Source organism: Zalophus californianus, chromosome 2 (genome assembly GCF_009762305.2).
Source record: "Zalophus californianus isolate mZalCal1 chromosome 2, mZalCal1.pri.v2, whole genome shotgun sequence".
In the NCBI taxonomy this organism is placed as follows: domain Eukaryota; kingdom Metazoa; phylum Chordata; class Mammalia; order Carnivora; family Otariidae; genus Zalophus; species Zalophus californianus.
The window spans coordinates 167,431,440-167,454,395 of record NC_045596.1 but is presented as its reverse complement, the minus strand read 5'-3'; the positions used below and the strand labels follow the sequence as shown (position 1 = coordinate 167,454,395).

General features: G+C 36.1%; 2 protein-coding genes across 21 annotated transcripts in view; one reads left to right on the top strand and one right to left on the bottom strand.

Moving 5' to 3' along the window:
• The window catches only part of LOC113925641 (disintegrin and metalloproteinase domain-containing protein 32-like), a 191,654-nt gene that overhangs the window by 91,267 nt on the left and 77,431 nt on the right, over positions 1-22,956 (top strand). For 19 of the 20 annotated variants that reach the window (XR_003521008.1, XR_003521012.1, XR_003521011.1 and 16 more), the window contains exons 11-13: positions 818-954; positions 13,654-13,831; positions 20,917-21,009. Coding sequence is in view for 15 of the 20 variants with exons in the window: in XM_027600146.1 (XP_027455947.1) it covers positions 818-954; positions 13,654-13,831; positions 20,917-21,009 (408 nt within the window). In the remaining 5 variants the exon portion in view is untranslated. The remainder of the gene's footprint in view (positions 1-817; positions 955-13,653; positions 13,832-20,916; positions 21,010-22,956) is intronic. The other variant, XM_027600148.1, reaches the window with a different exon arrangement.
• LOC113925643 (60S ribosomal protein L22) lies at positions 21,575-22,053 on the bottom strand. The gene has a single exon (XM_035726388.1). The coding sequence runs from the start codon at positions 22,028-22,030 to the stop codon at positions 21,644-21,646; it is 387 nt and encodes a 128-aa protein (XP_035582281.1). The 5' UTR covers positions 22,031-22,053; the 3' UTR covers positions 21,575-21,643.

The window sequence follows — 22,956 nt, the reverse complement described above, 5'->3', positions numbered from 1 at the left end:
TGCTGCAGAGGCTTACTAACTGCCTATTTGCATTCTCAGTTGCTCAGTCACAGCTTTTCCTTTATATTTCTCATAATATGTATCCTCTAGTGCTATCATAACAATCCAGTTGAACCCTAAATTTTTATTAGAGCTTGTCATTAAAACAGTGAAGTGCCTTGATCTTCCTCACAACCTGCCCTCACCTGTACCTTATTCAATGCCAGACTTGGTAGTAATTGGAGAAATCATGATGTTATTGCATATCATGAATTACCAGTGTCACATTTTTCCTTGGCAAGGAAGTTATCTCTGCACTTGTTAAATATGTAAACGGCATTATACAAGAATGCTACCTTGGATGTCTTTCTGTTGTTTCTCCTGATATGAGTTACTGAGTCATGGAGAATCCTGTTAGGAAACTGATAGCACACTTAAACTGAGTAATCTGGTTACATGGCCACTTTCTGTGCTGGGAAGCAGAATATCATGTGGACTATTCTAAATGAATACAAGAGCTATCGTAAGAAATTAGGTAAATTGAGGATCATATTCTATATAGCCAAAAAATATAATGAAAAACAGCCCTTTTATATAGTTACGATAGCTACTTAAGAATTATATTAGGTATTCTGTTGTTAAATCCTGATAAAGATTGGCATAGATTCAATTTGCTTTTAATATCTCAATAAAATTTCATTGTCTGTCCAAGGAGCTGTATTTTCTATTCTTAAGTATTTGGTAAAATAATAAATATGTTCAAAATTAGAAAATTATTACTTTTTATCACCTTTCAATGACTTGTCTTTCATTTGGATTTTTGTTTTTGTTAATGTAGTACCCCAAGGAGATAACTTTGGAGGCATTTTCCATTATTGTTACGCAGATGCTCGGACTCGGTCTGGGATTATCATATGATGACACAAAGAAATGTCGCTGTTCAGGAGCCATGTGTATAATGAATCCAGAAGCTATGTAAGTTTATTTAAAAGTAAGATTTATTGGTTATGTTTATTTTGTTTTAAATATTTGAAGTGCAAAATTTAGTGTTTACTTATAGTACCAATTAGCCGTAAATGGACCAAGACTACAATATATAAACCTGAAATTTTAAGTGTAAGAGAGTTGGAAAGAGGTATATCATTAAGAACAAAGATAAATCTAATTTCAAAGATACATTAGCAAGGGAATGAGACTGTATTTTATGAAATCTCATAGTGAGGATTGTTAAAAATGTCAGAATAGGATGGCAGGATGGATAAAAGAACAAGACCCATCTGTATGCTGCCTACAACAAAAAAACACAAACTGAAAGTGAAGGTTTGGAGAGAGATATTACATGCAAATGGAAGCAAAAAGAATCTGGAGTAGCAATAGCTATATCAGACAAAATAGACTTTATTTTTTTTAAGGCAACAAAGGTATTTATTACAGGAAATGTCAGAACTTTGCTTCATTACAAATAATTTGTTTTTAATATTTTGATTTTGATTCATTTTTTTGTTGCATTTTTTTTTTTTTTTTTAACATTTTAGGTAGTTAACATACACTGCAATATTGGTTTCTGGAGTAGAATTCAGTGATTCATCACTTACATACAATACCCAATGCTTATCATAACAAGTGTTCTCCTTAATACCAATCACCTATCTAACCCATCCCCACCCACATCCCTCCATCACCTTTCAGTTTGTTCTCTATTGTTTAGAGTCTCTTACAGCTTGTTTCCCTCTCTCCTTTTTTTCTTTTCCCCCTTCCCATATGTTCATCTGTTTTCTTTGTAAATTCAACATATGTATGAGGTCATGGGGTATTTGTATTTCTCTGGCTGACTTATTTCACTTAGCATAAAACACTCCAGCTCCTTCCAAGTCATTGCAGATGGCAAGATTACATTCTTTTTGATGGCTGAGTAATATTCCATTGTGTATATATATACACCACATCTTTATCCATTCATCAGTTGATGGACATTTGGGCTTTCTCCATAATTTGGCTATTGTTCATAATGCTGCTATAAGTTTTGGGGTGCATGTATCCCTTTGAATCACTATTTTTGTATCATTTGGATAAATACCTAGAAGTGCAATTGCTGGGTCATAGGGTAGGTCTATTTTCAACTTTTTGAGGAACCTCCATCCTGTTTTCCAGAGTCGCTGCACCAGTTTACATTCCCACCAGAAGTGTAAGAGGGTTCCCCTTTCTCTGCATCTTGGCCAACACTTGTGGTTTTAGCCATCCTGACAGGTTTGAGATGGTATCTCATCATGGTTTTGATTTGTATTTCCAAAATGATGAGTGGTGTTGAGCATTTTTTTCATCTGTCTGTTAGCCATCTGGATGTCTTTTTTGGAACAGTGTCTGTTCATGTCTTCTGTCCATTTCTTAGCTGGGTTATTTATTTTTTAGGTGTTGACTTTGATAAGTAAAGTCTTTATAGATTTTGGATACTAACCCTTTATCAGATATGTCATTTGCAGATATCTTCTCCCATTCCATATGCTGCCTTTCAGTTTTGTTGATTGTTTGCTTTGTTGTGCAGAAGGTTTTTATCTTGATGAAGTCCCAGTAGTTCATCTTTGGTTTTGTTTCCTTTGTCTGTGGTGAGTGTCTAGTAAGAAGTTGCTACTGCCTAAATCAAAGACATTTCTGCCTGTGTTCTCCTGTAGGATTTTCATTATGGTTTCATGTCTCACATTAAGGTCTTTCATCCATTTTGAATTTATTTTTGTGTATAGTCTAAGAAAGTAGTCCAGTTTCATTCTGCATGTTGCTGTCCAGTTTTCCCAACACCATTTCTTGAAGAGACTGTCTTTTTCCTATTGGATGTTCTTTCCCACTTTGTCGAATATTAGTTAACCATATAGTTTTTGGTTCATTTCTGCGTTCTCTATTCTGTTCCATTCATCTGTGTGTCTGTTTTTATGCCAGGACCATAATGTCCTGATGACTGTAGCTTTATAATATAGCTTGAAATCTGAAATCATGATGCCTCCAGGTTTGTTTTCTTTTTCAGAATTGCTTTGGCTATTTGGGGTCTTTTGTAGTTCCATACAAATTTCAAGATTGTTCTATTTCTGTGAAAAATGCTGGTGGTATTTTGATAGCGATTGCATTAAATGTGTAGATTGCTTTGGGTAGTATAGACATTTTAACAATGTTTGTTCTTCTAATCCATGGTTATTGAATGTTTTTCCATTTCTTTGTGTCTTCCTCAATTTCTTTCATAAGTGTTCTATAGTTTTGAGAGTAGAGATCTTATACTTCTTTTTTTAAAAAAGGTTTATTTATTTATTTATTTGAGAGAGAAAGAGAGAGATCACGTGTGGGGAGAGATGTAGAGGGAGAGAATCTTCAAGCAGACTCCCCGATGAGCACAGAGCCTGATGTGGGGCTTGATCTAACAACCCATAAGATCATGACTTGAGCCAAAACCAAGAGTCGGATGCTTAACCAACTGAGCCACCCACGTACCTCTAGGTCTTTTATTTCTTTAGTTAGATTTATTCCTAGGTGTCTTATTGTTTTTGGTGTAACAACGAATGGGATGGGTTCCTTGATTTCTCTTCCTGCTGCTTCATTATCAGTGTATAGAAATGTAATAGATTCTGCACATTGATTTTATATCCTGTGATTTTGCTGAATTCATGTATGGGTTCTAGTAATTTTATGGTGGCATCTTTTGTGTTTTCTACATAGAGTACCATGTCATCTGTGAGTAGTGAAAGTTTGACTTCTTCCTTGCCAATTTGGATGCCTTTTCTTCTTTTTGTTGTATGATTGCTGTGGCTAAGATTTTCAGTTCTATGTTAAATAGTAATGGTAAAAGTGAACATCCTTGTCTTGTTCCTGACTGTAGGGGAAAGGCTCTCAGTTTTTCCCCATTGAGGATAATATTAACTGTTGGTTTTTCATATATTGCATTTATGATGTTGAGGTATGTTCCATCTATCCCTACTTTGTTGAGGATTTTTATCATGAAAGGATGCTGTATTTTTTCAAATGCTTTTTCTGCATCTATTGAGAGCATCATATGGTTCTTATCCTTTCTTATATTAATGTGGTATATCATATTGATTGATTTGTGGGTGTTAAATCACCCCTGCAGCCCAGGAAAAAAATCCCACTTGGTCATGGTGAATTATCCTTTTCATGTAATGTTGAATTCGATTTGCTAGTATTTTATTGAGAACTTTTGCATCTATATTCATCAAGGTTATTGGCCTGTAATTCTCTTTTTCAGTGGGATCTTTGTCTAGTTTTGGAATCAAGGTAATGCAGGCTTTGTAGAATGAGTTTGGAAGTTTTCCTTCCACTTCTATTTTTTGGAACAGTTTCAGAAGAGTAGTATTAACTCTTCACATGTCTGGTAGAATTCCCCTGGAAAGCCATCTGGGAAGGACTTTTGTTTGTTGGCAGATTTTTGATTACTGGTTCAATTTATTTGCTGGTTTTGGGTCTCTTCAAATTTTTTTATTTCTTCCTGTTTCAGTTTTGGGAATTTGTAAGTTTCTATGAATTTGTCCGTTGCTTCCAGGTTGCCCAGTTTGTTGGCATATAATTTTTTATGGTTTTCTCTTTCGATTGTTTTTATCTCTGCAGTGTTGGTTGTGATCCTTCCTCTTTCATTCATGATTTTATTTATTTGGGTCCTTTGATAAGTCTGGCTGGGGGTTTAACAATCTTGTTAATTCTTTCAAAGAACCAGCTCCTGGTTTCGTTGATCTACTGTTTTTCTGTGTTCTGTATCATTGATTTCTGCTCTAATCTTTATTATTTCCTCTCCCCTGCTGGATTTAGGCTTTATTTTCTCTTTCTTTTCTAGCCCTTGTAGGTGTAAATTTAGGTTGTATGTTTGAGACTTCTCTTGCATCTTGAGGAAGGCCTGCATTACTATATACTTCCCTCTTAGGACCACCTTTGGTGCATCCCAAAGGTTTTAGACTGTCATGTTTTCATTTTCATTTGCTTCCATGTATTTTTAAAGTACTTCTTTAATTTCCTGGTTGACCCATTTATTCTTTAGTAGGATGTTCTTTAACCTCCATGTATTTGTGATCCTTCCACATTTTTTCTTGTGGTTGACTTCAAGTTTCATAGCACTGTGGTCTGAAAATATGCATGGTATGATCTCAATCTTTATGTACTTTTTTAAAAAAGATTTTATTTATTTATTTGTCAGAGAGAGAGAAAGCACAGCAGGGGGAGCGGCAGGCAGAGGGAGAGGGAGAAGCAGACTCCCCGCCAAGCAAGGAGCCTGAAGTGGGACTCGATCCCAGGACACCGGGATCGTGACCTGAGCTGAAGGCAGACGTTTAACTGACTGAGCCACCCAGGCATCCCTCAATCTTTTTGTACTTGTTGAGGGCTGATTTGTCACCCAGTGTGTAATCTATTCTGGAGAATGTTCCATGCGCACTCAAAAAGAATGTGTATTCTGCTGCTTTAGGATGAAATGCTCTGAATATATCTGTTAAGTCCATCTGGTTCAGTGAGTCATTTAAAGCCCTTGTTTCCTTTTTTTGTTTTTTAATAGTGCTCCTTTTTCTTTCTAATTTTTTTATTAACATATAATATATTATTTGTTTCAGGGGTACAGGTCTGTGATTCATCAGTCTTACACAATTCGCAGTGCTCACCATAGTACCTACCCTCCCCAATGTCCATCACCAGCCACCCCATCCCTCACAGCCCCCCTCCACTCCAGCAACCCTCAGTTTGTTTCCTGAGATTAAGAGTCTCTTATGGTTTGTCTTCCTCTCTGGTTTCATCTTGTTTCCTTTTCCCTTCCTTCCCCTGTGATCCTCTATCTTGTTTCTGAAATTCCTCATATCAGTGAGATCATATGATACTGTCTTTCTCTGACTGACTTATTTCGCTTAGCATAATACCCTCTAGTTCCGTCCACATCGTTGCAAATGGCAAGATTTCATTTTTTTGATGGCTGCCTAATATCCCATTGTATATATATACCACATCCTCTTTATCCATTCATCTGTTGATGGACATCTAGGCTCTTTCCATACTTTGTAAAGCCCTTGTTTCCAATTGTTGATCTGTCCATTGCTGTGAGTGGGGTGTTAAAGTCCCCCAGTCATACTGTATTATTATCAATGACTTTAAGTTTGTTATTAGTTGATTTATATAGCTGACTGCTCCCAAGTTAGGGGTATAAATATTTACAGTTGTTAGATCTTGTTGGATAGAGCCTTTTATTATGATATAGTGTCCTTCTTCATCTCTTATTGCAGTCTTTGGCTTAAAATCTAGGATTGCCACCCCAGCTTTCTTTTGATGTCCATTAGCATGATAAATGGTTTTCCACCCCCTCACTTTCAATCTGGAGCTGTCTTTGGTCTAAAATGAGTCTTTTGTAAGCAGGATATCAATGGGTCTTTTTAAAAAAATCCATTCTGATACCCTATGTCTTTTATTAGAGCATTTAGTCCATTTACATTCAGAGTACTTACTAAAAGATAGAATTTAGTGCCATTGTATTTCCTGTAGAGTCACTATGCCTGTAGATTGTCTCTGTTCCTTCTTGTCTTTGTTACTTTTGGTCTTTCTTCCCCACTCAACAGGTCCCCTTTAATATTTCTTGGAGATCAGTTTTAGTGGTTGTGAACTCATTTAGTTTTTGTTTGTCTTGGAAACTCTTTATCTCTACTTCTATTTTGAATGATAGCCTTGTTGGATAAGGTATTTTTGGCTGCATATTTTTCCCATTTAACACATTGAATATATCATGCCAGTCCTTTCTGGCCTTCCAGATCTCTGTTAACAGGTCTGCTGCTCACCTTATGTTGTTCACCCTTGTAGGTTAAGAACCTTTTGTCCCTAGCTGCACTGTGAATTCTCTCTTTATCTTTGTGTTTTTCAAGTTTCACTATAATATGTATTGTTGACTTGTTTTTGTTAATTTTGAGGGGAGTTCTCTGTGCCTCTTGGAGTTGAGTGCCTCTTTCCTTCCCCAGTTTAGGGAAGTTCTCCGGTATAATTTGTTCAAATAAAGCTTCTGCCCTTTTTTCTTGCTCATCTTCTTCTGGGGGTCCTATGATATGGATATTATTTTGCTTTATGGTTTGCTGATTTCCCTAAGTCTGCCTTTCTGATCTAATAGTTTTCTTTCCATCTTCTTTTCAGCTTCATTATTTTCCATAATTTTATCTTCTATATCACCTATTCTCTGCTCTGCCTCTTAAGTCCTCATTGTGATTATATCCAGTTAGTTTGCATTTCAGTTATAGCATTTTTTTCTTTTAATTTCAGCCTGACTAGTTTTTAGGTCTTTTATCTCTGCAGCAAGAGTTTCTCTGGTGTCTTCTATGGTTTTTTTCAAGTCCAGCCAGTAGTCCTATGACTGTTGTTCTAAATTCTTGTTCAGATATATTGCTTATATCTGCTTTCAGCAAGTCCCTGGCTGGGATATCTTCCTGACCTTTCTTTTGGGGAGAATTCCTCCATCTTCTCATTTTGGCTAAGTTTCTTTTTGTGTGTTTTAAAAACTTGTTATGTTTCCTGCACCTCAGGTTAATGCTATATTAAAAAGAAGTCATACACTGTGCAGGGGCTGGCACTTCAGAAAGTGTTTTTGGTGTGTGCTGTGTGCACTCTGCTGTTATGTTTTGGCTGCCCTTTCCCATAGGTCAGTCCTCTGCAGACTTCCTCCTTGCTTGCAGTGAGGAGTGTTTGGAACTTTATCTAGGTGTGCTTTGATTTGTTTGTTAAAGTAAGCCTGGACAAAAAAAGAAAAAACACCCCCCAAATCCAAAAAGCTTGATCCAAAAAAAGCCTGATCCAAAAAAGTAAGAGAAAAGGAAAAAGAATGAAAAAAACCAAATGGACAATCAAAAAACTATAAGTCTGATTACAAGGAAAAAGAAGCCTGATCCAAAAAAGAAAAAAAGGAAAGGAAATGTAAAAACAATATAACAAAAAACTATGAGCCTGATTCCAAGAAAGAAAAGAAAGAAGGGGGAAAAAAGAATAAGGAAAAGATAAAAAAAAGATAAGAGATAAGAAAAGATTAAAAAAAAAAACAAAACCCCACAGCCTGGTCCTATTTGCACCGGAACTGAAGAATTGAAGGGGACACGTTGAAACTCTGTAGGTCAGTAGACGTGGTGCCCGTGGTGTCCAGCCTGTGTGGCTCTTCTGGGGCAGAGGCGGCTGCACTGGCTCAGAGTCAGTCCTGTCCCAGTGAAAATGTATTTGCCAAGCGCAGGGGGTAGGTTTTGATGTCAGCGGCTCCTTCCTCTGCTGGGGCTGCTGTGTTGCTCTCTGAAGTCCGACGGTGTTGGTGGTGAGGGTGAAATGGTGCCAACCCCACTCTCTCATACCCGGACAGGGTATCTCACGCTTTCTGCTGTTCAGGAAGCCCTCACAGAAAAGCGAGGGCCATCAGCACCCCTGGCACCACAGCTTTCCTGTGTTTTATTTTGGCATGCAGCTGGGATTCAAAATTCCAAAACTTAAGGGACCCAGCACCATAGGGATCCACTCCCTTCTTCGGATTAGAGCCTCACTGCACTCTGACTAGTGCCCTTTGTCCCAGAAAAAAGTCCCACATCTGCGTGGTGTACAGAATTTATGGTGTGGCACCAGGAAAAGCAGAGACCAGGTTCTCTATCCTCTGCATGCTCCTTTGTCCCCTGCCAATGAAAGGCCCTTTGCCGGTGCCCAGAGAGTCTTTTGTCCTTGGAGAGGCAATATACCCTTTTCCAAATGGACTACAGGAAGGGGAACAGTTTCTCTCAGTGCATCCCAGGAGATCCCTATACCACTTTGTGTGCTCTCTGGCCACCGTCCTCCTTCTCCCAAGAAGCACACGCCACAGTTCCCTTCTGGCAAACGTCTTGCACTTCCAAAACCTGAGACTGAGCTCCACACTGTTTGCAAAAAAACCTGCCGCACTCAGTTCCCCTGGCTCCTTAGCCTGTCGTCCTGTAGAAGTTTTCTTCTTGTGCAAACCCAAGGTTGCACTCACTTAACCCTTCTCCCTTTCTCTCCCCATGGAAAGGGTTCCCTACCCTCCTCAGCACAGCACTTTTTCTCTCCCCCACTTCACTTCCACATGCCTCACAGCTGCCATGCTATCTCCCTTCAGCTGTTGAGACCCTTCCAATCAGATCGATTTCTGGGGTGTTCCAAGTGATCTGACCTCAATACAGCTCTGTTCAAGGGACAAGGAAAGCCCAGGGTCCCCCTATTTCCCCACCATCTTAACTCCTCCTGGCTTTCTTTTGTTGTCCATTAGCACGATAGATGGTTCTCCATCTCCCATTTTCAATCTGCTGGTGTCTTTAGCTCAAAAACGAGTCTCTTGCAGGCAGCATATAGATGGATCTTGCTTTTTTTTTTTAATCCATTCTAATATCCTATATCTTTTGACTGGAGCATTTATTACATTTGCATTCAGAGTGATTATTGAGAGATGTGAATTTGTGCCACTGTGTTACCTATAGAGTTGGTGTTTCTGGTAATGTTCTCTGGTCCTTTCTAGTCTTTGTTGATTTTGGTCTTTTTTTTCCCCCCACTCAAAGGGTCCCCCTTAATATTTCTTGCAGGGCTGGTTTAGTGGTTGTGAACTCCCTTAGTTTTGTTTGTCTGAGAAACTCTTTATCTCTCCTATTCTGAATGACAGCCTTGCTGGATAAAGTATTCTTGGCTGTATATTTTTCCCATTCAGCACATTGAATATATCTTGCCACTTTCTAGTTCAGACGTTTTACTTATATCTGGATTGATATATCTGGCCATGAGTGCTATTTCCTGCTGTTTCCTTTGAGATGAATTTCTCCATCTTGTCATTTTGTCCAGAAAAGAAAAGTAGAAAAAGAAAACAACAACAACAACAACAACAAAACTAGATCCTGGATATGTTTTGGTCTGCTTGTTAAAAGAAGTTCCATCCAAAAATAAATAAACAAACAAGCAAACAAAAAATATAAAATATATGTAAATAAAAATTAAAAAAAACAAATAAAAAGGAATTAAAAAATGAAAAAATGAAAAATAATAAAAAATAAAAACAAAAAGGAAGCTAGATCCTATTTCCCTTAGAGCTGAAGCTCTGTAGCACTCTAAGATCAGTAGACTTGGTGTGTGCAAGATGTTTGCGCTGGTCTTCTGCGGAGGGGCCTTGTTGCCCTGATTCTCAGGTGGACTTGCCCTAGTGGGTGTGTCTCTCTAGGGTGCAGGGGGCTCTGGCCTCCACTAGTGGCTCTGTTTTGCTCCCTGAAGGCTTTCAGTGCTGATGGGCCGGATGAAAATGGCAGCCCCCGCCCCTGCCACCCGCCCTCTAGCCCTAATGCTGAGAGTTTATGCCCCCAACTCTTTAGGAAGTCCTCACAGAAGAACAATCAATCTTCTGTCCCCAGCTACCCTCAGATCCCTGCCTTCACCTGGCCTGTGTCTGGACGGTTTCATCTCTGGAGTGTGACTGGGTTTCCGAATTCCAAATTTTAGAGACTCCCCTGGTGTGGACCTGCCTTGCTCCCATGGGGGAGGGTCTCACTCCACGTTTACCTGTTGCCGGCCTGTGCCAGTGCGGCAGGCAGACAACCGCGCAGCAGTTCAGAGTTCATGGCAGCGCCGAGCAGAGAGCCGGCCGCAGGCTCGCTGCCCTCAGCCAGAGTCCCCACTCCTATGCCTGAAAACAGAGCAGCACATCTGCGCCACTTGTTCTTCTTGTGACCCAGGGAATCCTCAGACCACCCTGTCCGCTCCTGGGCTTCTAACCCTTTTTGCCACCTGAGCACCTTTAAGCCAGGCACAACTCCGGCAGTGGCGGATGTCTAAGATTTCAGATTTTGTGCTCCGCGGCTTATAGGGCTTTGCGGTAGTGTCCCTAAGCAGAACTCTCTCTCCTGCGCGGTCCCCACAGTTATCTCTCCCAGATCAGCTCTCTGATCTTCCGCCTATTTTCCAAACGGCGTTGCTTTTCTACTTGTAGACTTGCAGTTTTGTTCTCTCAGACCTCAGATTGATTTCTTGGTGTTAAGAATTTGATAATTATCTAACTGTATTCGAGAGACGAGGCAACCTTAGGGCCCCCCTACTCCTCTGCCATCTTAACTCCTGCCCCCAGGTTTATATAGTGTTCTACATTTTTTTATTTGTGAGAAGGTGTTGCAAGATTGCAGGGTTCTTGTCTCACAGAGTCGAAGAATGAATCTTGCAGACACAAAAGGGTGAAGTGAAGTGAAAGTTCTCTTTTTTTCTTTTTTCAAAATGCTGTCAAGTGCTAGCCTTAACCTCAAAAAAATGGTAAAGAGCATTTCCCATTTCCAATGGGAAAGTACCATTACTTTTTTCTATCACTTAATTTCTCTGTCTCTGAACCTAGAACTTAGGCTAGTTATATCATAGTTTCAGTAAGCTTTTATAAAATAATTTGGGAACAAAGCTAACATAGCATTAGAATTCAAAGTATAAAATCTCAACAGGATAAATGGAAAAAATTCTGTGTAATTGATTACAAGTAATCTTTGGGAACACTTGTTCTTAAGAACCGCTGTTTTGGGGAACAAAAAGGTGAATAACTTGGGATGACATATAGTTGACTAAAAATAGTTTCCAGAGCCAAAATATCATATAGTTTTCAATTAAAATTTTCCTCACCTTTCACTTTTGGTGATAATATTATCAAAACTATGGTTTACAGTAAAAATATATTAATATTTAATAGTAAATATTTTATTATGTAATGTTCAAAGATTAATTTGGGGGTAAAAAAATACGTGAATTTGAAGTCTTAAAACGACTGTGTGTAATGCTGATCCTGCTAATTTACAAACTGAGTTTTGTGAGGTTTTTAGCTTTTCTGAACTTTAGTTCAATTTCTATAGAATGCTGGTGACAGTACCAATCTCCCTGATTTGTAGTGAGGATTAAATATTCAAGTATCTAAAATATCTAACTAATAGGTACTCAATAAATGTCAGTTTTCTCCTTGTCTGAGAGATTTTTACTAGATATTGAAAGTGACTCATCTTATGGAAATATTCTCTGAAGTTATCTTTATTAGTGATATGTGGACATATGATATAAAATTTTGATTAATAAACAGTTTCTCTGAGATCTGTGAGAAAGCTCAGAACTAAGCACAGTATAGTCTGTTTAATAAAAGTTTTTTGTTATTATGAAAAACCAATAGACAATTGATTCTGTGTTTGCTAAGTACTGTACTTGTGATGATACCAGTAATGAAGATGATAAAGTTCCTGCCTCAAACAACTTACTGCTTAATGAATCATTTATCATATTACATATGTACTACAAACCTGTGAATAAATAATGAAAAAAAACATTGAAATAGAAAAGGTTCAAAATTTCAAAGAGCTTGATTTTTAATTTTATAATGGTCAGGGGAAAGACTGAGGGAGTAGAAGAGAAGTTTGGAGAATTGTTGATATATATCTGGGAATTGACATAATGGATACAGGGTTTTCTCCATTCCTAGGCAAGAGACATCATATACATGTATAAATATTTTTCTCTATATACAAGAATTTATATACAGTCATGCCCAGAAACTCAAAATTTTCTCTTAGGTACATGTAGTTTATAATGTATATAAAAATAAAGTTAATCTATTCTTAATTTTTTTTATTGTAGAGGAACACTTAACAGGAGTTCTCTTAAAATTTTAAATGTGCAATACAATATTGTTTACTATAGGTACTTGTTGTGCAACAGGTTTCTAAAATGTACTCATATTGAAAAACTGAAACTTTATACCCATTGAATAACTCCCCGTTTCCACCTCCTCCTAGCCCGACAACCACCATTATACATGGTACAAACTCTGCATCCATGAGTTTGACTCTTTGAGATATATATGTGAGATCATGCAGTATTTGTCTTCTGTTACTGGCTTATTTTACTTAGCATAATGTCCTCGTGGTTCATCCATGTTGTTGCATATGGCAGGATTACCTTCTTTTCTTAAGGCTGCATAATATTCCATTGCATGTATATCCCACATTTTTTTTTTTATCCATTCATCTGTAAATGGAAATTTAGGTTGCTTCCCTATCTTTGCTATTATGAATAATGCTGCAGTGAACATGAGAGTGCAGATATCTCATTGAGATCCTGGTTTCAGTTATTTTGGATATATACCCAGAAGTGGGATTGTGGGATCATATGGTAGTTCTATTTTAATTTTGTGAAGAACTTCTCTACTGTTTTCCACAGTGACTGCCCCAGTTTACATTCCCACAAACAGTATAGCAAGGATTCCAATTTCCCCATATCCTTGCCAAATCTGATCTTTTTAAATGATAATAGCCATCTTAACAGGTGTGTGGTGATATCTTATTGTGGTTTTGATTTGCAATTCCCTGATGATTACTGATATTGAGCACCTTTTCATTTTCCTGTTGGCCATTTATATGTATTCTTTGAATAATCTATTCAAGTCTGTGTCCATTTTCTAATTGTCCTGTTTGATTTTTACTATTGAGTTGTACTTAATTTTATTTGAATAAGGACATGTATCCCAGTGAATAAAATCACATGACCTACCCAGGAATAATTTTGACCTCTAAGCACTTGTTATAAACATTTATCATTACCTATTAAATTTAACATTTTAAAATTAATTTATATTATATAGAATTGTGTTTTCAGAAGTGTACCGCCAATGACATTGTATGGATTCACCTCTAGGCAATCAAGTGGTGTGAAGACGTTTAGCAGTTGCAGTTTGAGTGACTTTGAAAATTTCATTTCAAATATGGGTGCCAAATGTCTTCAGAATAAGCCACAAATGCGAAGAAGCATGGTAGCAATCTGTGGCAATGGCAAAGTGGAGCTAGGTGAAGCGTGTGACTGTGGTACTGAGGAAGTAAGTCTGATAAATAGGAAAGTTAATTAATAAATTTATTGTTTTAGCTCATCTCTTTGTCATAAATGCTATGTATCTCAAATATGACTGAGTACCATGCAGAATATTTACAATAAGTGAAATCAAGTTTGAAATACATATAAGAATATACTATATAGATGTAGGCTGAAGGATTTTGAACAAGTATAAAAATGTACTCCTAAAAATTATTGCTGATGGGAAAAATAGGAGTTAGAATGAGCTTTTGTATTCTAAACTAAATATATAAGATCTTTCCAAACCTGTACTTAACCTCTGGATATTTTATAAATGTTTTATTGAAGATTAATGTGTCAGCCGACCATCAAGTATCCTTTAGGGTATTATTTCACAATGGAATCAGTAATATGGTAAGGTAAGGCTATTAATATTACAGTCTGAACATAGGGTGATTTTAATTATTCACTTGGTAGGGAAGCTCTGAAAATATAGTGAATGCAAAAGGTCCAGGTTGTAGTACTTTTAGATAATTCAGTATTTGCAGCCATACTGCAGATATTGTACATTTCCATGATTACAAGATAGATGGAAGTGATATTAGGGTGTGATACATATATGGGTCTGAATATACTTGTATCCATACCACACTGTTTTAATTACTGTGCCTTTCTAGTATGTTTTGCCATTTGGTAGAACAAGTCCTCCCTCTTAATTCTGCTTGCCTGCCTGCCTACCTTCCTTCCTTCCTTCCTCTTTCTCTCTCTCTTTCTTTCTTTAATTTCTTAATTTCTTTTTCTCATAATTTCTTTCTTTTAAAATATAATTAACATACAGTGCTATGGTAGTTTCAGGTGCACAGTATAATGATTCAACAATTCTATGCATTTCTTGATGCTCATCACAGTAAGTGTTCTCTTAATCCTCTTTATCTGTTGTCTCCATTCCCCTGCCCACTCCCCTCTAGCAACCACCAATTTTTTCTCTATTTTTTTGTCTTTTTATTATTGTTGTTGATTTGTTTCTTAAATTCCACATTTGAGTGAAATCATATGGTATTTGTCTTTCTCTGACTGACTCATTTCATTTAGCACTATATCCTCTAGGTCTATCCATGTTGTCACAAATGGCGGGATTTTATTGTTTTCTTTATGGCTGAGTAATATTACATTTTATCTATCATCTATCTATCAATCTATATTCCATTATTTCTGTATATATAGATATAGATAAATCTCCTGCATCTTCTTTGTCCATTCATCTATCATAGGACACTTGAGTTGCTTCCATATCTTGATTATTATAAATAATCCAACTATAAACTAGCAGTGCACATATCTTTTTGAATTAGTGTTTTTGTTTTCTTTGGGTAAGTACCTTGTAGTGGAATTATGGGTTCTTTTGATATTTGTTTTTTAATTTCTTGAGGAGCCTCCATACTGTTTTCTATAATGGCTACAACATTTGCATTCCCAAACAATGCATGTTATTTTTTCCCACATTTTCACCAACACATGTTATCTTGTGTTTTGATTTTAGCCATTCTGACAGGTGTAAAGTGATATCTCATTATGGTTTTGATTCGCATTTCCCTGAGGATGAGTGATGTTCAGTATCTCTTCATGTATCTGTTGGCCATCTGTATGTCTTCATTGGAGAAATGTCTATTCAGGTCCTCTGTCCATTTTTTAATTGGATTTTTTTTTTTTTTTTTTTGGTGTTGAGCTGTATAAGTTCTTTATATATTTTGGATATTAACCCCTTATTGGATATATAATTTTGCAAATATCTTCTCCTATTCGGTAGGTTGCTCTTTTGTTTCATTGATGGTTTCCTTAGTTACATAGAAGCTTTTTATTTTGGTGCAGTCCCAGTAGTTTAATTTTGCTTTTGTTTCCCTTATCAGAGGAGACATAAATGGAAAAATATTATGTCAAAGATATGTCAAAGAAATTACTGCCTATGTTTTCTTCTAGGAGTTTTATGGTTTCAGGTTGGTCTCACATGTAGTTTCTTAATCTACTTTGAGATTATTTTTGTGTATGGTGTAAGAAAGTTGTCCAGTTTTATTCTTTTGCATGTAGCTCTCCAATTTTCCTGACATCATATGTTGAAGAGACTGTCTTTTCCACATTGTATACTCTTGCCTCCTTTGTTGTAGATCAATGGCCCATATAAGTGGAGCTTTAGTTCTGAACTCAGTATTCTGTTTCATTGATCTAAGTGTCTGTTTTTGTGTCAGTACCATACTGCTTTGATTACTATAGCTTTGTATTATATCTTGAAATCTGAGATTGTGATACCTGTTCAGGAAACATCTGATTGTCAGTTTTGTCTGATCTAGAAAGTCATGTGAATAGAATGATGCAGCACATTTCCTTCCTTCCTTCCTCCCTCCCTCCCTCTCTTCCCTCCTTCCTTCCTTTCTTTCAGTTTGTTTATTTATTTAAATCATCTCTATACCCAATTATGGGGCTCGAATTCATGACCCTGAGATGAATAGTCACATCCTCTTTTGATTGAGCCAGCCCAGTGCCCCTGGCTTCTTCCTTTCAATACTGTGTTTTGAGATTCATTCAGTGTTGTTTTATGTCACAGTAGTTTCTTCCTTTTTATTATGTGTAATACTTTGTTGTTTAAATATAGCACAATCTGTTTTTTCATTTACCTGCTAATGGATATTTGAGTTGTTAAGAGTAGTGGGCCATTATTTCAAATTCCTAAAAGTAGAATTGCTGGATCATATAAGTGTATGTTCATGAGAAACTGGCAAACTATTTTTCAAAGTGTTGTATTATTTTACACTCTTATCAGCAACACATGAAACTTAATTTCCTCCACATCAACAAAATGTGATGTTGCAGCCTTTTAAATTTTAGACATTACAATGGTTTTTGTTTGTATTTTCTTTGAGTATAATGATGTTGAGCCTGTTCTCATGTCCTTATTAACCATTAAGTTATTTGTTTTTTTTAATTATTGATTTGTAAGAGTTTTTTTTACTATAGGCTGTATACTAGTCCTTTGTCAAACATGTATATTACAAATATTTGTTTCCAATCCATGTATTACCTTTTTGGTTGCTTAACAACATCTTTGAATAGCAGGCATTTTGTATTTTGTATGAAGACCAATTTATCATTTTTTTCTTCTATGGTCATGCTTTTTGTATCCTAAGAAATCTTTGCCAACTCAAGGTCATGAATATTTTCTCCTATGTTTTCTATGAGAAGTTTTACAATTATCGCTCACATTTAGTCTTTGATCCATTTTGGGTTTGTTTTTGTGTTTGGGGAGATTTTTTTTTTTGAGGTTCGTTATGCTCCATTTGAATATCAAATTTTTCTAGTAGTATTTGTTAAAATGACTATCTTTTCACCATTGTACTAGCTTAGTGTTCTTATGAAAGTAAATTACTATACATGTGTATCTATCCCTGTATTCTTTTCTGTTTATTTATGTAACCATACTTATGCCAATTCTACACTATTTTAACTAATGTGTTTTCACAGTAAATCTTGAAAACAGGTAATGTAAATCATCTAACGTTGTTCCTTTTTTCCAGGATAGTTTTATTATTGTGAAACCTTTGTATTTCCATATAAATTGGAGAATCAGCATGTGAATATAGGGACCTTATTGGAATTGTGTGGTATTCATACATCAATTTTTGGAGAATTACTTTTTTTAATTAAAATTGTCTGCAAATCAATGTACATGGTGTATATCTCCACTTATTTAGCTCTTCTTTAATTCATTTAGTTTTTCTATGGTTGTTTCTATAGTATTGTTTTAAAATTTTATTTAACAATTATCCATTGCAGGTATAGAAAATACAATTGACTTTTGTGAATTCACCTTGGATCTAGTGTCAGTTAGAAATGTTGAGAATGGTCTTTGCTTTGTTTTCATTGGGGGGGAGGGAGCTTTCTGACTTTCACCACTAAATATAATGTTAGATAAAAGTTTTTTTGGTAAACATATACCCTTAGCATGTTGAGGAAGTTCCTTTCTATTTCTAGTTAGTTGAGAGTCTTAAATCAAGAATTGGTGTTGAATTTTGTCCAATGTCTTATTTTTGTGTCTATTGAGCCGATTCAAATGAGTTTTCTCCTTTTAAAAATTAGTTAATTAATTATATGGTGCATTTCATTGATTGGTTTTTGAATGCCAACCCAACCATGCATTCTGACATTAGCTTCACTTGCATTTTTCTGTATATATAGTGCTAGATTTAATTTGCTGATATTTTGTTTGGGATGGCAGCACTTATCTTCACAAGGGGATTGTGGTCTGCAGTTTTTTCTTTTCTTGTGATATTTTCTGGTTTAAGCATCAAGGCAATTCTGAACTCAGTACTTTCTGAAAGAATTTATTTAAGATTGGTATTATTCCTATTTATTTATTATTTTTATTGTGGAAGAGCACTTCACATAGGATCTACTGTCTTAAATCTACCCTCCTAGAGATTTTATAGCTTTACATTTTACATTTAATTTATGATCCATTTTGAGTTATTTTTTGTGAAAGGTAAAGTCAGTGTCTAGTCATTATTTCCCACGTGAATGTCCAGTTTTTCCAGCACCATTTGTTGGAAAGACTATCCATTCTCCATTGAGCTGCATGTACTACATTGTTAAAGATTTATTATCTGTGTTGGTCTGTTTCTGGGGTTTTTATTTTGTTCCAGTGATCTCTTTGTTTATTCTTTTGTGAATACCATACTGTCATTATAGTTTATAGTAAGTTTTGAAGTTGGGTGTTGTCAGTTCTTCAGTTTTCTTCCTCATTTTTTTCTTCTTCTCCTCCTCCTCCTTTTTCTTCTTCTTCTTTTCCTTCTCTTCAGTATTATGTGACTATACTGCATTTTTTTGCATCTCCATATAAACTTTAGAATCAATTTGTCAATATCTACAAAATAACTTGCTGGAATTTTTATTGAAATTGCATTAAATCTCTAGATAAAACTGGGACGAAGTGACTTTTTTTTTAAAAAAAGATTTTATTTACTTGTCAGAAAGAGAGAAAGATGGAGAGAGAGCACAAGCGGGGGGGGAAGCAGGCTCCCTGCTGAGCAAGGAGCCCGATGTGGGGCTCGATCCCAGGACCCTGGGATCATGACCTGAGCCAAAGGCAGATGCTTCACCGACTGAGCCACCCAGGCGTCCCAAGGAGTGACATCTTAACAATATTGAGTCTTCCTATCCATGAACATGGAGTATCTCTCCATTTATTTATGGCTTCTTTGATTTCTTTCATTAGGGTTTTGTAGTTTTTTTCATACAGATTCTATAATAGTTTGTTAGAACTATTCCCAAATACTTCATTATTTTGGTGCTAATATAAATAGCATCGTGTTTTTTATTCAAATTCTCATTTTTCATTGTTGGTTTACAGGAAAACAGTTGGCTTTTTTTTTTTTTTAAGATTTTACTTATTTGACACACAGAGAGTGAGTGAGCACGAGCATAAGCAGGGGGAGCTGCAGAGGGAGAGGGAGAAGCAGACTCCTTGCTGAGCAGGGAGCTCGATGCGGGGCTTGATCCTAGAACCCCAGCATCATGACCTGAGCTGAAAGCAGACACTTAACCAACTGAGCCACCCAGGAACCCCAACAATTGACTTTTGTATATTAACTTTGTATCCAGCAATCTTGTAATTAATTAGTAGTCCAGGAGATTTTAATTTTTTTTGCTTTCTAGTCAATCATTTGGGATTTTCTTTACATAGTCAATCACAGAATCTATGGAAGAAACAGTGTTTTCTTCTCAACCTGTATAGTTTAATTTCATTTTCTTGTCTTACTGAATTAACTAGAACTTACACCAAGATGTTAAAAGGAGTGGTGACGACCCTCCTTGTCTTGTTCCTGATCTCAGGGGAAAACTTAGTTTCTCAACATATATAAAATATTAGCCGTAGGTTTTCTCTGTATGGTCACTATCAAATTTAGGAAGTTTCTGTCTATTCCTAGTTTGCTAATATTTTGTATAATTCATTAAGTGAGTATTGGGTTTTGTCAAATGCTTTTTCTACATCAATTGTTATGGTCATATGGTTTTTCTTCTTCAGACTGTCAATATGATGAATTGATTGATGTGTGAATGATTATGAGAGATATTGGTCTGTAATTTTCCTTTTTTGCAATGTCTCTGGGTTTGGTATTAGAGTAACACTAGCCTCATAGTATAAGTCAGGAATTTCACACATCAATTTTGGGAGAGTATTGTGTCTGTAATTCCCTGGAGTGAAGGCAGTATGAGCTTTTCCTGGGTTCTGTCCTAGTTGCTTCTTCTCTTGGCTAATTTTAATTTGCATCCTTTCCATATAATAAACCGTAACTGTGAATATAAAAGCTTTCAATGAATTCCGTGAGTCCTTCTAGTAAATTACCAAACCTGAGAGTGGTTTTGGAAATCCATTGAACTTATGTTTGGTGTAAGTAGTGAGGGAAGTTTTGGGGGTGTTTTAACTGCAGTGGGCATAAACTCTACACACCCTTACCCCCCAACATTATTGACTTATGACTGACAAGTAAAAATTATGTTTTTAAGGTGTTCAACATGATGTTTTGATATATGTATACCTTCTGAAATGATTACTACAGTCAAACTAATTAACCTCTCCTTCACTTCACATAGTTACCATTTTTTTTTTTTTGTATGTGGTGAGGACACTTTATCCTCTTAGCAAATTTGAAATATACGATACAGTATTGTTAACTATAGTCATCCTGAAAACTAATTCATTCTTAAATGAAAATGTGTACCTTTTGAACAGTATCTCCCCTTTTCCCCCACCCTCCAGACACTATTAACCACCATTCTGCTCCCTCTTACTATTCTCTATTTTCTGAAAAAAGTTGTTTCATATATTTTTCCTAGTTTTCTAGTTGGGTAAGAGTTTCTTGGTACCATTTACTCTGTTTTGACCTGAAGTGAAAGTCTTAATTTAGTATTTTAATTGTTTAGAGATGCAGAACTATAAATATTGACACCATTCATATTCTTCCCCAAAACTCAAAAAATAAGCCCAGTAAGTATAGTTCCTGCCAAAGTTTATATTATTATCATGATGTCTTTTTACTTGTACATTCCATTAATTCATAGCAATGTGGAGCTGCTCCCTGTTGTAATTTTCGTACTTGTACGCTGAAACCAGGATCACAGTGTGATGCAGGATTATGCTGCAGGGACTGTCAAGTAAGATTTAAGTTTATTATTTTCTTCCAAGTATATAATGAATCATGTCTTAGGTACTCTAAATCACTTAGACCTATAGCTGTAAATAAAAATAAATGAACTTTCTGAAACTAATAGTATACTGTATGTTAACTAACTGGAATTTAAACTAACACTTAAAAAAATAAGTGAGCTTTCAAATAAAGAAAAATATACTAAATTCAGGATCAGATTTCTGATTTTGTGAACCTTAATTGGATGTTCAGGTTTTCTTCTTATGCCATTATTCTGCCCAACTTGATGCTGTTGTTCTTAAGCCTTGATTGAGAGCTATCATACAATTTTCAATACAGATCTCCCTTAAAAAGGACTTCTTACTCTATTCATTATTTATATTTTTAGAAATAATATTGTTACTGGTTGTGATAGGTATCTGTAGGTATGTAATTGAAAGACACAGCAGTTTCCCATAAATGTATAAAGAATGGAACTTACTAGAATAGCACTTTTTAATTTTATTATGTTATGTTAATCACCATACAGTACATCATTAGTTTTTGATGTAGTGATCCACAATTCATTGTTGTTTTTTTTTTTTTTTTGGTTCCCAAGTTTTATTTAAGAACTCATACAAAATATTCCAGATAAATGCGTTTTAATCCTCATCTTCCTCCTCTTCCTCGTCTTGGTTAATCTGGAAGTAACGCAACTCGTAACTCTCTTTGCTGTTAGCAACTACGCGCAACCAGTCGCGGAGATTATTCTTCTTCAAATATTTTTTGGTGAGATATTTCAAATACCTTTTGGAGAAAGGCACCTCAGAAGTTACAGTAATCTTGCTTTTGCTCCTTTCAATTGTTACAACCCCTCCACCGAGATTCCCAGCTTTTCCATTCACTTTGATTCTCTCTTGAAGAAACTGCTCAAAATTGGCAGCATCCATGATTCCATCTTCTACAGGGTGGGTGCAGTCAAGGGTAAACTTCAGAACTTGCTTCTTTTTTTTGCCCCCCTTCGCCACAAGCTTTTTCACGGGCGCCATGGCGGCCACAATTCATTGTTTTTGTATAACACCCAGTTCTCCATGCAGAATGTGCCCTCTTTAATACCCATCACCGGGCTAACCCATCCCCCCACCCCCCTCCCCTCTAGAACCCTCAGTTTGTTTCTCAGAGTCCATCATCTCTCATGGTTTGTCTCCCCCTCCGATTCCCCCCCTTCATTTTTCCCTTCCTGCTATCTTCTTCTTCTTCTTTTTTTTTTTTTTTTAACATAAAATGTATTATTTGTTTCAGAGGTACAGGTCTGTGATTCAACAGTCTTACACAATTCAAAGCGCTCACCATAGCACATAGAATAGCACTTTCTAAATCCTTCGTTAGCACAAAGTTTAAACTACAAATTTATTATTTATTCAAAGATCATTTAATTGAAAGATCACATATTAGTTTTTATGTTGAAGATGTTGACTCTTGTCCCCTGTTTTCCTTTTCAGCTCCTGCAATACATTTGTAACAGATTTGTCATATGACAGTCCCTCTAGTGAACTACCTACCATGGGTTCTGTGTTCTTGACTATCCTCGACTAATGCAGTTTTGTTATTTTTTTCTAGAATCTTAAGTGGTTACATTCTTACCTCTGTGATATTTTTGTTGTCATCTGGAAATCATCAATTAAGAAGTATGAGATAGATGCCCCTTTAAGATTGTTTGTATACATTTTCAGATTCTGTATATAAAACTGTTAATTACAGGATAATTCAGGAGAATAATTATGATTGAGTTTCTTCTCTAAGAACTGCCTCTTTACCCTTTGGTTTTCCTCTGTTAATTCTCAGTTATTTATGTATCATATTTGTCATAGAATTACAAATATTCCATACTTAGAAACTATACTTTGAATAAGTGTATTTTGTTTGGAAATTGTCTGAATTACACTGTTTTCACCCAAGAAATAATTTCAATAAA